We start from the raw sequence: 15,052 nt of genomic DNA, 5'->3' as shown, positions 1-15,052 counted from the left end.
ATCCACAGTTGGCTAGAGTATCGGACTCAAAGAGTGCTTATCAATTGGCCCTTCTCAAGCTGGGGAGAGGTAACGAGCGGGGTACCGCAGGGCTCAGGACTGGGCCCAGTGCTCTTCAACATTTGTATTAATGACTTGGAGGAGGAGGTGCAGGGAATGCTGATCAGATTTGCAGATGACACCAAATTGGGCGGGATAGCTAATACCCTGGAAGACAGAAACAGAATTCAAAGTGATCTTGATAGACTGGAGTACTGGGCGGAAAACCACAGAATGAAACTTAATAGGGATAAATGCCAAGTTCTGCACCTAGGAAAAAGAAACCAAATGCACAGTTACAAGATGGGGGATACTTGGCTCAACAACACTACAAGCGAGAAGGATCTTAGAACTGTTGTCGATCACAAGCCGAATATGAGCCAACAATGTGATGTGGCTGCAAAAAAGCCAAATGCTATTTGGGGTTGCATTAATAGAAGCATAGCTTCCAAATCCCGGGAAGTACTAGTCCCCCTCTACTCAGCACTGGTAAGGCCTCATCTGGAGTACTGTGTCCAGTTCTGGGCACCACACTTTAAGAAGGATGCAGACAAACTGGAGAGGGTTCAGAGGAGGGCAACAAAGATGATCAGAGGACTGGAAACAAAGCCCTATGAAGAGAGACTGAAAGAACTGGGCATGTTTCGCCTTGAGAAGAGAAGACTGAGGGGAGATATGATAGCGCTCTTCAAGTACTTGAAAGGTTGTCACAGAGAAGAAGGCCAGGATCTCTTCTTGATCATCCCAGAGTGCAGGACACAGAATCATGGGCTCAAGTGACAGGAAGCCAGATTCCGGCTGAACATCAGGAAAAGCTTCCTGACTGTTAGAGCAACACGACAATGGAACCCATGACCTGGGGAGGTGGTGGGCTCTCCCACACTGGAGGCCTTCAAGATGAGGCTGGACAGCCATCTGTCAGGGCTGCTCTGACTTGGATTCCTGCATTGAGCAGGGGGTTGGACTCGATGGCCTTGTAGGCCCCTTCCAGCCTACTAGTCTATGATTCTAATTGCTGATGGATTTTGCTGTGATAAAACTTTAAATTGTATACTATCCCGAAACCTGAATAGGCTGAATGGCTGTATTTAAATTTTTAAAATAAAATTTCCAGGTACAAAGACAAACATATGAACAAACAAGACAGGAAAAGAGAACTACATCAAATTTAAATCTAGGTATCCCATTTACCTAAGAGTTTTTCTACATGGACATCTCGGAAGCTAAGCGGGGTCAGCCCTGGTTAGTACTTGGATGGGAGACCGCCTGGGAATCAGGCTTCCTGCATGGAGCGGGGGGTTGGATGCGATGGCCTTGTAGGCCCCTTCCAACCCTGTGATTCTGTGATTCTATTGACAGAAGGGATTTAACAAACCGGCTCCCTTTCACTCTATGGGCAAAAATATGGGTGGAATCCATTGGCGGCTTTATGGTTCTTCATAATAAAAAACATATTTACAGAGCAATCCTATGGTCCATGGGAGACTTCCCAGGGACAATAGGATATTTCAGATCCCCCCGACCAGCCATCAATATTCCTATGACCTTGGGAGGGGGAATCCAACCTGGGACCCCCCCCCCCCCAGGCACTGTGGAAAACACCAGGGTGGCTGCTTTCTGAGGTCACAACAGTGGCCTGAGATGACCTCATAGAGGTCACGAAGGGGAAGATTTGGGAGGAGGGGAGGGGAGAGGCAGGATCCGTTGCCCCTCTCCACCCACTGCTGGTAAGTCAGCAAGCTGGCTCAGAGGTCTGTCTAGTGATTGGGGCGGGGTGGGGGGTTGAGGAGGAACGGGGGGTGAAATCGCCTCCGTCCTCCTCCTGCCCCCCTGCCTGGTAAATGGAGGGCCCTTCCCCACAATTTGCGGGAGCACTTTGATGGACAGTGCTGTAGATGTTCCTGATTTGTATATGAAATAAGATCGTGCTGTACTGTATACAAAGTTTTGCATGGTTTCTCTTTCATACATGAGCCTTAACCAGCTTTTCCTTCAGTCAATCTGCAGCCTGAATGCAAACTGAGATTAGTAAGAAAATGTACATTCAATTTATCTTCTGCTCTCTTTCCTGCATTAACAGCATTCAAAAATAACGAGAGGCTCAAAGGTGCTTTTTAGTGGTTTGTGCAGAAACGGTCTACGAGTGGCATAAAAGAGAAAATTCACGACCGAAGGGGAAACTGCCTTGCTGGACCAGACCAAAGGCCTATCTATATCCCAGCAATCTGCCTCCAGTGATGGACAGCTGGGTGCTTCTGGGAAGCCCACGTGCATGGCATGAAGGTGATGGCTTGCCCCTGCTGTTCGCCCCAGCAGGTGGTGCTGAGAGGCACATGCTGCTTCTGGACATGGAGGTCCCAGGGCCAAGAGATGTCGGTCCACCGATCCTCACAAAGAGACCTTTCAGGTATGCTTTTTTCTGCCACTGCACCGCTCTGCTCTTGGATGCAACTGGGAAAGGCAAAGAGGATCTCTCAGGGCCGACGGCTGCTGCGGAAGCTTTTCAGACAGGGGTGTTGAACCGCTTTCAGCCCAACAGCCAAATTCCACTTTGGAGACACTTTCAGGAGCTGCTGCCAGTGGTGGGCGGGGCCAGAGGCAAAAGTGGCAGGGCCAGAAATACAAAATGTGCCCACATGCCGTAGCTTAAATCTCTTACTGCCTGTAACCAAGCCTGAGGAGAGCCGTTTCAACCTTTTGAATGGGGAAAAAAGTGCACGAAAGCTGGGAAGCCACCAAATGATGGGTGGATGGGGGAAAGGGTGGGGCCAGGGGAAGGGCCATGGCCATCTGGGGACTGCGGAGGGCCGCATTCAGACCCTAGGCAGGCCAGATGTGGCCCCTGGGCCAGAGGCTCTGCTTCCCTGTGTTAAGACCAGAAAAAGTGTTGCAGGCTGGCTTAAGTTTGTTGCCTCTCGTCTTTTCTCACAGTGATTTCTGGTGGGGAAAACTGTCTGGAAATCAAGAACCTTTGTCAAAGTTTCCTAGGAAAAACCTCTTGGGGACATTTCTGTTTTCTAGCTATCCATCCCAGCAGCACAAACATCCCTGGACTGTTCCGAGGATGGACTCTGGGGCCTCTTGAGATCATAGAATAGTAGGGTTGGAAGGGGCCTACAAGGCCATCTTGATGGATGATGCCCCCCGCCTTGCCCTGCCCTGCCCCACCCGCCCTAGAGTTGAAGGTGGTTCACTTGTGGTGTGTGTACACTCGTTGCTCCTGCCTTTGGCTGTGGCAAATAGGTCTTGCCGGGTTTTGTACCTTTTGAGAAACCTGTTTGATGTGACGTGACAAGGAACAAAAGAAATCTGTGTACATTATAGGGTAGCCAAGTGGCCTACTTTACAAAGGACAGTCCTCTGTTTGAAGGTGTTGTCTGTTTGATGGGCTGTCCAGTCCAAGACAAGTTTGAAGTCAAAGAACCCCAAGGAGGGCGAGCAGGCCGGGGCCTTGGAGTGGCCCATCCAGAGTTTGTGCTTGGACAGCAGACTGAGCAGGAACATACAGGTCACCTGGTTGGTCTTCTCCATGAGGGTGAGATGTCTTCTATATTTCTATTTAAATTATTGTTATTATTTCTAAATTTGCATCATATACATTAGCATATGCCAATGTTATGCTACCAGCATCCTCTTTTGTCCTCTTTTTTTCATGATGCATTTCCTCTTTTTGGCGATGCATAAGTGGCCACCCTAGCGTACAATCCACGGGAAGTGAAACACCTCCCTTGAACCACCTTCAGTGTCATCCTTCATGCTTATTTTAGTGGAATTGGGTTGCACCCAGAGCCAGGCTGCAAGGGTAAAAGCCAAATGCCTCTCCACCCAGGGCCAACCCCGACTCTGAAGTCCCACGAGCCCAGGACAGGGAGCACAGCGGCATTGTGCAGCTTCAGCAACGAGCAGAACGGCTCCGCCTCGGTGCCGAGTGAGTGAGTCCTCCCATGCCAGATCTCTCCCTCCCCCTCTCCCTCTCCCTCCCCCTCTGCCTCTCTCTTTATATTCTGTCCATCTACCAGCTGTGGATTGTTATGTGCCCTCCAGCCAGATTGCTTTAATCTGGCACCACATTAGGCTTTTGTCTCTGCCGCCCCGAGGGTGAAGTCAGACTTTCTTCTGGCTCATAAACCCATCCAGCCAACCTATTACGACAAGCGCAATCAAAACCTCTTCATTTATGTACAGCGCCTGCCTCCCTGCCCCCCAGCCCAGCCCCCTCCTCTAGATGACAGAATCAGAATTTGGATAGTGCTCTAATCCTGTCTGGGGCTTCTGCTGAACAAACCCATAAGCGACTCCCTTTAGCGCTTGTTTATCTGGTGTGGCTTCACAAGCTAGAGCAGAGAGCCAGTGTCGAACAGTGGTTAGACTAGGGCTGGGAAGCCCTGGGTTCAAATCCCCACTGGTCTCCCAGCTCACTCAGTGGTGATCTTGGGCCACTCAGTCTGCACCCATCAAACCAACCTCACAGGGTTGTTGTTGTGAGGATAAAATGTGCAACAGAACCAGGTATGTCACCCTGAACCCCTCAGAGGAAGGAGAGAATAACAACGCAAAAAAGAAATAAATGTATGTTTTGGCCATAGAAAGGGAAAGGGGCCAAAGGATGCTACTGAGGCTGGAATTATGTTTAGTAACACACTTGGGTCTGGGAACTTGGAAAGCAGCAAGATGAGGGAGCAATTTGTAGTGGAGAACCTCTTTCAGCCTGAGGTCCACATTCAGTTTTGGAGAAACTCTTGGGGCTGCGTCCAGCAGTGGACAGGGCCAAAGGCAAACCGGAGCGGGGCCAGGAACTCTGGGGAACCCCAGAGGGCCGGACTGGGACCCAACCATGCCCACCTTTGATGTCGGCCCCGGCTCTCCCCATGGCACCAATGGTTATTTTGGAAGCCAAGCAAAGACCTTAAAAAAAAATTCCCAGGTGTTTAAACTTTTGTGGAGACAGTTTTAATACTGCATTGCATTTTGATAGTATATTCTTCATTTATTTTTCCACTGTTATTCTGATTTTATTGTTTTTGTAAGTGATCCTGGGCACATTTATATAAAAGGCAGCATGTAAATTAAAATTATCCACCCTGCTAAGAGCCACTATTGTTACAGTTGTTCTTCTTTCAGACAAGACACAATTTCTTTCTCTTTTTTTTGCAGAGCGGAAGGAAAAGTCCTGCAACAGTCTGCAATCCAATGAGGACCTTTTGCTTTGACGGCCCGGCCTGGTGCTCATTTGCTGAATGAAATCCTATGTGCATGAAATTTGTGCATTTAGGTCCCAGCTGAGTTACCTTGACTTGCGGCCGGTTGTTCTCCAAAGCTTAGTCAACCTTTTACACATTTGGAGCAGCTGGTTAGTCAAATTAATAAGCATTGGATTTTAAAACTCAGATTATCAGGGAAGCCTGGCCGGGGGGGGGGGGGGGATGGCTGATCAGCACATCCCAGCACTTAGACCCTGTGAGTCCTGGCTTGAGGAAGAGTGTGTGACAAATGCTTGGTGGTCTGTTCCACAAGAGAGGACATTTCAAAGGTCTGTGGATTAGGACCAAAACCTGGTAGTGTTGCAGAATTGCTTGATAAGACCAAAGATCCATGTAGTCTACCCTCCTTTTTCTACAGGGGCAAGCTAGGTTCCTCTGGAAAGCCAAAGTGGTGCAACGTTAAATGGAGAGAACTATTATCCCTGCAATATGGGCTGGATCCAGATTTATACTGGATCAACTGCGCTGATAGAAGCGGAATTTCCTGCCCCCTCCTTTCCATGACAGCGCCTCCAGCCCCCTGAAAGTGCCATGCAGAGAGCCAGGAGACCCTGCTGAATGGGGTGAGCTGTGATATAGGGGGAGGGGCAATCCCTGAAAATTGGGCAAAGGGACCTTCCCCAAGCCGAGTGCTTCATCTCACGGAAGGTCCCTTCCTCTTGTGGGAAGCAGATCCTGGATCCAACCATGTATCACCAGTTGGAGGAGGAATGCAATTTCAATATTTTTAGATATACTTTATGATACCCATGCATTTGAACCTTTTTCGGCCCTATGCTGTATTTTGGTAACAGCACAAACATGCCAAACTGCAATTGCCTGTCAGGTGTTTCAGTCAAATATGCTGATAATTTTTAATGGCTGTGCCAAAAGTAGATTTTTGCTTTGATTTTTTTTGTTATGTCTTGAAACAAACAAAAAGATGACAAACAACCAAAAAAGGAAAAGTAGAAGAAACTTCTATTTGCCCAAATGACTCTTCATATGACCAGGAAATACAAAATTCTGCTTTAAATGTAGTGATCATTTGTACATTGTGCTTACAAATTCCTTCTGTTTATTAGATTTAAGTTTTGATGATTTTTTTCTTTACATAATTGGAAATACTTCCATTTGTGCAAAACGTAATTCCTTATTTGTACATGTTTTGCAAAGAAACAAAACCATTTGCAGAAATAACACATTGGAGTAACAATTAATGAAACATGACGTTTGTTTCACATTGTTGTGTAGTCATAAAGCAATGTTCAAAAACATTTTGTGCTAAAATATTAATGGGATACCAACAAAGATATATTAATAAATTGGAGCTGTGAATGTTCTTGTACCATCTCTTGTTCTTGTCAAACATGTGGTAAAACTGTCAGCGAACATGGATGCTGTTTAGGCAGCCAATTAGTTAATTTATCTTGCTTAAAACATATTTCCCCAATATGCCCAATAAAAAATATTTTGCAACTTCATGGTGTTTGTTCTGTTTTAGAGGAGCATAATGGGAATGTGTGTGCATCAGCAGACAGCATCTTCTGTGTCATCGAAAGCGATCTTGGGGCCACACGTCTCCAGTCACACCATACTCGGTTGGTATTCCTAAAAATGCTGCCATCCAGTGACCATTCGGAAGTTCTTTGTGCTGTCCTGGCAGGCTGGAAAGCGGAACTTATGGAAGCAGGAGAGAACACCAGGGTTTTCAACCTCTTTGGGTGGACTGCTCAACAAAAAGGCATCTGAGCCATTTGATTCAGTCAGATCTGATTACATTTTCCCTTCAAACTGGATACGTTTCTCCCTGAGCATCAATTGGGCTAGCAACACAGTTTGTTGTTTTCCCCCCCTTGGTTTTGTATGACAGTCTGCTGCATGCAACAGTGGAGAAATAAAAAGAATGAAGACAGCTGTCCCTGATATTGCTGTTCTAAGATGTAAGCATAAAAATCACATGAAACAGGAAAACCTTCAAGTCAGCAACCTGAAATCTCTAAGTGAAAAAAGACATCCCTGTGTGAAGTGTTCCTTTTAAGAGGAGGCCGATTTCTCCCAACGGAGTGATTGTTTCCACATGCCTTGCCCATTTCACGGCTATTTTGCTGTGATGTCATGACTCAGACTTTCCCATCTGCTGGGACCTTTTGTGGAACCACCTTCCCAAACCACTGAACAAGTACTGAAACTGAAGTAAGGAAATATAAAAATGTTGTGAATGTCAACATGAAATGGGGTGTGGCAAATCAACCACAGATATTTAAAATGGCTGCCTGAAAAAAGCATAAAGGCTTTTGGCCACTTCACACATGACAATTTACCAAAATGGGTGCAGCGGGAAAGGTATCACATGACAATGGCGTATATGCTTGTTTAGGAAGTCATAATTGGCAGCAGATTCTCAGTGTGTGTGCACCCAGCAAAAGAGATCTTCACACATCAGTACATTTATGATTCTTTCTTGTGTACACGTATATAAGTAACTACAGAGCTAAGATTCTGCAAGGGGAGAACTGCAAGTTTCAGTGGGAACTTGGTAATGATTCCAGTCAGTCTTGTACTTATATGAAAGTTGGTTTGGGGTCGATGTGGGCCTGACCCAGATGACCAAATCAAGCAACCTATGGGCTTGGTGAATAGATTTGGGCAGGTCCCTCCATGTTAGTTCTGTCCCCGACAATAGCTGGGACTAGAGTGGGACTGACAGTATCCATCTAGTTTGCTCTCACAGCATTATATTAATAATACTAATAATCCTGATTTTAAAATTCCATTTCCTTGCCTTTTCTACAGTTTCAAGGTTTTCAAACAGGACTTTGTGTCCAGGACATGAAAATGAAAGAGTAAAACGGTTTTGATTTTCACAGAATTCATGTACCAGTTTTAACAAAAATTTACCCAGTGAAAATTGAGATTTTGATATAAAAATCTGCTCAGCAGGAAAATTATGACCTATCTTTAAGAATAGTTTGGAGAACCAAGATAGTAGAGCAGGGGTGGGCAACATGAACCCCCCACACATGCCCTCCTGCAAAATTCAGGGAGACCCTCCATTTTTTTTCAAACAAAACGACATTTGGAGCTATTATGGAGCACCAAAAGGGTCAAAATTAGCTCGTTTGCAAGATAATTTTGACACCTTTGGGACTCCACAGCAGTTCTGGACGCCATTTTGTTTTTTTATTTCCCATTTTGACACCTGCATGTGGGGGTGCAGCCCATGGGTGGGGTGGGGACAAAAATTGCATAGTCATGTTGTAGAGTGCCATAAAAATATTAATTGTGCAACAATAAATTTTGAGTACAAACAAGAAATATCTTGCAGCTCCTTAAAGATGAATGTATTATGCCATAAGATTTATGGACTTCATCAGGCACATGGAGCGTTGTCCTCAGTTCTGATTAAATGGAGTCTGTTTGCTATAAGTGGACTCTAGTAATAAGTGTGTTACTCTTTATGATGCCACAAGGTTATTTGTTCCTTTGGCTCAAAAATTTGGGTACAGTTAAAAAAATTTAAAAATGTACCAAAGTTCTAAGTTCAGATCTGAACTGGCTTGAACTGTGTTGCTCCCTTCTAGTGTTGTTTTTCAGATCTCCATGCCCCCAAATAACAACATCAGGAGACGCAAGAGGTACAACCCACATCTTACAGACACATTCTGTCCGTTTATGCAGGATGTACACAGGACAGGTTCTTTGTTGGCTTAGTGGAAAGAGCTCAAACTAAAGAACTTGATGTAAATGAATCCATTTAATTTTCTGGGGAAACAAACGACACAAAGCATTGCTTAGTTATGTAAAAGGTCAAAGGGCATGATTCGCCCAGAAGTCCTCTTGTGCAAGCACCACTGAAATGAAGAATGTGCAACAGCACAGTTATACTCTGGATCATGCAGAAGAACAGGCCAGCGTGTGCCCAGAGGTAAATCAAGCCAACCTTCCAAACTTTGAGTTGGATCTAGATTTCTGCTGGATCAATTGTGCTGATGGAAGTGGACTTTCCTGCTCCCTCCTTCTCACAGCAGCCCCTCCAGCCCCCTGAAAATGCTACAGAAGGAGTCAGGAGACCCTGCCAAATGGGGTGAGTTGTGGTATGGGGGGAGGGGGATTCCCCAAAATCGGGCAGAGGGACTTTCTGCGAGCAGAGCTCTTCCTCTCATGGAAGGTCCCCTCCTCTTGCAGAAGGCTGATCCTGGATCCAATCCTTGGCTGACAAATGAAGAAAGCAAGGTAAGATTCCTCCATATCTGACTTTTTTGACTTTATGGGAATGTCTGTGATATGACAAACAGCAAAGAATTGTCTGTAAACACATGAATGGTTTTCAGTTTTGCAAAGTCCGGGGTGAGGGCAGGGGGGGTACAATATTAAATGTATACAGTACTATACAATTCAACAGGTATCTTACATACAAAAGTGATGGCCTTAGGACGTGGCCATTTCATTTCAAGTGCCATAAAAGTAGAAAAGTTGTTAAATAGACATATTTGATGCTGCCAGATTTATCTGCTGGTGCAGCCATTGTTCTGCATAGGTGATGGAGGCCAATAGCTTTTCAGTAGACTTGTAAATGCGACGAGTGGATCTGGAGACTCAACTTCAAGCTGCATCAATAAGACTCCAGATTTACTTAGGCATGTTGAAATCAATGGGACTTAACCTAGTCATGCCTAAACTGGAGTCCCATTGATTCCAATGGGTTTACTCTTAAGTATGATTAAATCTGGATCCAACCATGGCTGGTGATAATGCAAAGCTAGGCTTGTCAAATGACCAGAAAAATAAAACTGCTTTTGGGCCTTCAACAGCAACTTCATCTGCAGCAATAAAGCAGCAAGTGACACTTTTCACGGGAAGGAGAGGAGGAGATCAAGATGATCACGGCTGTTGATCGAATTGCTGTTAGAAGCACAGCTACAGAAGTTGGTGGCATTGCCAGCTTCTATGCCTGGCATTTGACAAAGAACGCGACATCTCCTTAAGCAGCACTGAAATCAAAAGGTGCCATGGAAGGGAGCCGCTGAACCCTGGAATGATGCTTGGGCAAGTCCCTGGTGGTTTGTGCACCTTGAACTTCAGGGATGGAATCAGAATAGCCTATTTCAGCCAGAGAACAATTTCCACCATAACTGATGCTTTGTTTGCAAATTATAGACAAGAAATAATTTAGTATTTGTCAGTCCTTTGTCTTTTCTTCTAAATCAGGGGTGGGCAACATCTAGGGGTCGAGAGCCACATTGCCCTCCCCCCGCCACACCCCACTGCCACTGCATTTGCCACCAAAATTTGGTGGAGTGGCAACAAAGTGATTTTCCTCGAAAGCAGCACACGAGCTCCCTGTGCACCTTGTTTTCAAGAAGAATTGCTGGGTTGCTTTGCTACCACGGCATCAAATTCAGCAGTGCCGATGGGGGCTCACAAAAAGGCCCAGGGGGCCGCATGTGGCTTGTGTGTTGGCCACCCGTTCTCAGTGGTTTGTATCAGCATCTCATGGTTAGGATACTTGTACGCTGCAGGCTTGAACTAGTTAGACCCTGGTCTCTCTCCACAGAGAGCCTTGGGAGGTATCATTCTGGGAAGGAAGAGGGGAGAAGTTAGGGATCTCAAACAGAGGACTCTCGGCTCACTCCCCAAACAACAATCCAAAGGATTTTTTGGGCCATGATACTTAAACTGATATAAACCTTACTCAAGTTTGGAAGTTCAGCATTTATGACAGAGTGCCCTTCCGATGTAAGCACTTCATGCTCAAAGGCCAGCTTTTTTAAGGGGTCGCCTAAGCAGCAGCTGGTGACACAAGGAAAATAATTCTTTGTTTGATCCATAAATCAGAACCAAGATTTCTGGCAGATCCATTTGATGGATCTATCTCCATCAAAGTTGCATGGATAAGTAATGCCCCAGGTAATGTTTTCTTGAGTAGGTGCCAGGGGAATTGCTAGGCCTGGGCCCCAAATCTACTTCCTAGGGCCCTGGATGTATTTCGCAGAGAGCTGGGTGCCCTTTGGTGCCAGCTTTAAGGCCAATGCAGGGGGCAATTTTCAAGGGAGACTGGAGCTGGGAAGAGTTAACTTTGCCCTTCTCATATGAGGCATCCCCTCCCCCCCCCCACAAAAACATCTTCCCCTGCATGGCAATTAAGCTTAAGGAAAAAATAATCCTCATTGGTTTAGGATGATCTGGGCCAGAGTGCAAATTAATTGAAGGATTTATGTATTTTATTTGAGAGGATTTGGATGAGATATTGTCGGATTCTGCCTCCTGCCAAATTTAAAGAAATCGTAGTATTTCTAAATTGGCATATATAGACGTAAATCAGCATATGCAGATTTTATGCAGCTTTGTGTCCTATGAGCCTAGGGCCTGAATCTTCTCAGTGCCTAGCAACACCCCTGGTAGGTGCTCATATGATTACTTTATGAGGTAATCTCTTAGCTCAAAACTTTACATCAAAAGTGACTGTACGTTTCCGCATTCTTTAAAAAAAGGCTTCTTCAAGAAGTTTACCCATACAGAAAAAAGCATTGAAAGTAATTTCCAATCCTGCCATTTTATAGCCCCGTTCAGCTAAAAATGTATATGCAAGCAACATGAGTTGGTGAAAAGCAGACGGCAGTGATGGCTCTGCCTCCCTTGTGTCTATGAGGACTTGTAGACAGAGCCTATTAAGGACATTGATGGTGCGTCCCGCACACGGGCTCTGCTCATAACACCCAATTAATTAATTAATGAGGACTAAACTACATGCGGTGTTGAATGTGTAGTCTGTCGCTGATGTTAACTTAGTTTATTGTAGTGTGAACTTGCAGGGCCTCAGTCTGAATTAGGACCACCATCGGTGGGTATGTTGGGTGGTTACACCACCCACTGAAATTCACCCCAGCATGTGGGGATGAAAGAAAGAAAACCTCCATTGGGGCTTGCTTGCTTGCTTGCTCTCTCTCTCTCTCTCTCTCTCTCTTTCTTTCTTTCCTCCCTCCCTGCTGGGGTGGGGGGCATTTAGGATGGGAAAGATTGAACCCCCATACCTGTATGCAGCAGTCCTGATCCCACTCACGGCCCTGCATGCTTACACGAAAGTTAAGTGGCCCATTTAACACAGAGTGTAATTTGGTCCTGAGCAGAGGTCTGGAGCTGGGCTAGTGGGTGAGGGCTCTCCCATTCTGCACACTGATTGTACACTCCTTTGCTGTGTCCCCAGAGCTTATGTCACCATACTTGCAAGCTGAACTGTTACTTCTACTGGGTGATGAGAAGGTGAGTGAAGGAATGCCGAGCCCCAAACTAAGAGTTATTTAAAGCATTCGCTTAAAGAAGACAATGCATCACAAAGAGAGATAACCTGCAAGACCGTGGTCTGATCCAGCCAGTATGAGTGTTGTGTTGGTGTGTCATCCTTCCACAGATTATACAGAATGTTTTAAAAACATGTGAAAATTGGGTAGAAGCTGCAGTGCCAATTTTTCCTTTTTTGATGACCCCAAAATTTAAAATCTAAGAGGAATGAAAGAACACCACAGTCTTAACTTGGGCTCCATGGCAGGGCCTGTTTAATGCTAAGCAACCTTGTTTCAGAACTTTCTTTGAGTCTCCATTTCTGGAAATTTGCCAACATTCTGCTGCAGTCAAAACTCTCGCCAGTTGTGGGAGAAACACATCAACATTACTGCTGTGCAATCCCCATTTCTCTCAAAGGTGGATTGACTGTGGGACTGAGAAAGCTTTGAGAAGAGCTCAGCACCAGAAGAATATGGATTGGTCCCCGTTTGAGTTTGCTTCTGTACACGGACAATTGGAGGCGTCGTAGAAAAATAAGCCATTTGATACAATGAACAAAGGAAATCATAGAAGGATCGTGGGTAACAAATGGAGATGCAAAAGCATGTCTGATAGGTTAGGATGGGTCAAAGATGGCATTCAACTAGGGAGGAAGGCGCTCAGCACAATACCAGCTTCATTTTGGCAACTCCCGTGTCCCATGTCCCCCCCCCCCCATGAGGGAGGAGGTGCCAGGCCTCCAGAAAGCTGGCTGATGTATTCCTTCAATGGACATATTCAAATTACATGAATGAAAAGTCAATTTAGTGAACTTTCCACTGAAGTCCAACCCACGGTCAGTCCTTCACTGAAGCGTTGCCTCTTCTCCACACACCAGGCTGTTCTGTCGAGAGGACAACCCCACAAAAGTTCAGGTGGCTGAGCACGCGCAGAGAGTGACGAAGAAAACAAGTGAAGTTATTTGTCGCCGCCGCCGCATTCAAATGAAGTTCATGGCCGGCGATGTGACAGGTAGTTTCAGAAATAACTGGCAACCCCAGAGTCACCTGTGTAATACTGTTTTGCAAATCCTTAGTGGGACTATTAAACGAGGGACTATTAGACACGCCTACGTTCACAAAGGAGGGGAAGGGGAGGCCTTTAGTCCAGGGGCTCTTGCTTTATTCTGATTGTGGTGTTGGGCTGTGGTCTTCTGTCCTCACGGCATAGCACATATTCGCTGAACTGAGAGGAATCCACGCCTCCACCGCAGGATGCAGCCACACTAAATCCCTTCTGGAACAACCGTTCAAGGACCTGTGTTTTTTTTAAAAAAGCAGAGTTAATATTGGGTAAGGCTCCGTCTAAAATGTGCCTGTGAGCATGAACGATCCAAAGCAGAAAGGCTGCGCCCCAGGCCCAGGGTCCAAATCTGGCCCTCTGGGTTGCCCAGGTGGCCATGCCCCCTCCCTTGGCCCCACCCCTTTCCCCCAGCCATCAATCATTTGGTGGTTTCCTGGCTTTTGCGCAGCTTTTTCCCTACTCCAAAAGGCTCAGATGCTTCTCCTGAGGCTGAGCTACTGGCAGGAAGAGCTCAAGGCTAAAGTAAGCTGGTGCTTTTGGCATTTTGGCCCCACCCGCTTTGCATTTGGCCCCTCCCAGTGCTGGAATGTGGCCCCTGAGAGCTTCTCCAAAATGGAGTTCTGCACTCGGGCCGAAAGAGGCTCAACACACCTGATCCAAAGTAATGCCACTGAGTCCTGTAAGTTTTAGTTCCTGGTAAATAGGCATAGCGATGCAAAATGGCCACCCCCAGGACGTTTTCCTGACCCCAACAGCTTGCTTGGCCCAAGATGCCTTGAGAAGCCACAAGGATACTGGCATGAACCACCTGACACTCCCAGGGAAGCATGGTGAGGAAGTGCATCCCTCATTCTTAAAATACTAAAAAGCCACACAGAACAAAAATGTTTTAACAGCCTGCCTAAAACTGAACAAAGATGAGGCCAGCCTAACTTCCTCAGGGAGAGAGTTCTGTGCGTGCGTGTGCTGCCTCAGGGAGGGCCCTGCCCCGTGTTCCCACCAACATAACCTCTCTTGGTGGTGGGACCTGCAGAAGGACAGTTGAAGATTTTAAACTATTGCCAGGTTCATATGGGGAAGGTGGTCTTTCAGCTGGGGAATCAGTGAAGGGCAAAAATCTAAGCCCCCTCCCCACAACTCAAATTGTCCTGTTGCTTTTGGGGAGCCTTTTGTCACACCTAGTTTCACCCTTAAGCAGCTTTATATGTGCAACAGAATACAACATTAGACAAGGCAATTTGCAGTTCACTTTTCCCCTAATGCTGTGGGTATCTGCCAAGGCTTCATGTTCATCCAGACCAGGCTTCTCCAACCTGGTACCCTTCAGGTGTTTTGGACTCCCAGCAGCCCCTGCCACCATGGGCAATGGGTAGAAATCTTGGAAGTTGTAGTCAAAATATCTGGAGGGCACCAGGCTGGGGAAGGGT

The 15,052-nt window shown here is 46.2% G+C and overlaps 1 protein-coding gene across 5 annotated transcripts in view; it reads right to left on the bottom strand.

Annotated features, from left to right (window-relative positions):
- Positions 1-9,527: 9,527 nt before the first annotated feature.
- KCTD15 (potassium channel tetramerization domain containing 15) overlaps positions 9,528-15,052 on the bottom strand; it is a 100,181-nt gene continuing 94,656 nt past the window's right edge. For 4 of the 5 annotated variants that reach the window (XM_084812225.1, XM_084812222.1, XM_084812223.1 and 1 more), the window contains one exon: positions 12,810-13,859. In XM_084812225.1, coding sequence (XP_084668351.1) covers positions 13,704-13,859 — 156 coding nt within the window. In that variant the 3' untranslated portion in view covers positions 12,810-13,703. Of the gene's footprint in view, positions 13,860-15,052 lie in introns of all 5 variants that reach the window. The other variant, XM_084812221.1, reaches the window with a different exon arrangement.

The sequence above is a fragment of the Heloderma suspectum genome, chromosome 8 (genome assembly GCF_057233095.1).
Source record: "Heloderma suspectum isolate Gila_16-S chromosome 8, 16-S_ref, whole genome shotgun sequence".
Taxonomy (NCBI): domain Eukaryota; kingdom Metazoa; phylum Chordata; class Lepidosauria; order Squamata; family Helodermatidae; genus Heloderma; species Heloderma suspectum.
This window is presented reverse-complemented; position numbering and strand designations above follow the sequence as displayed.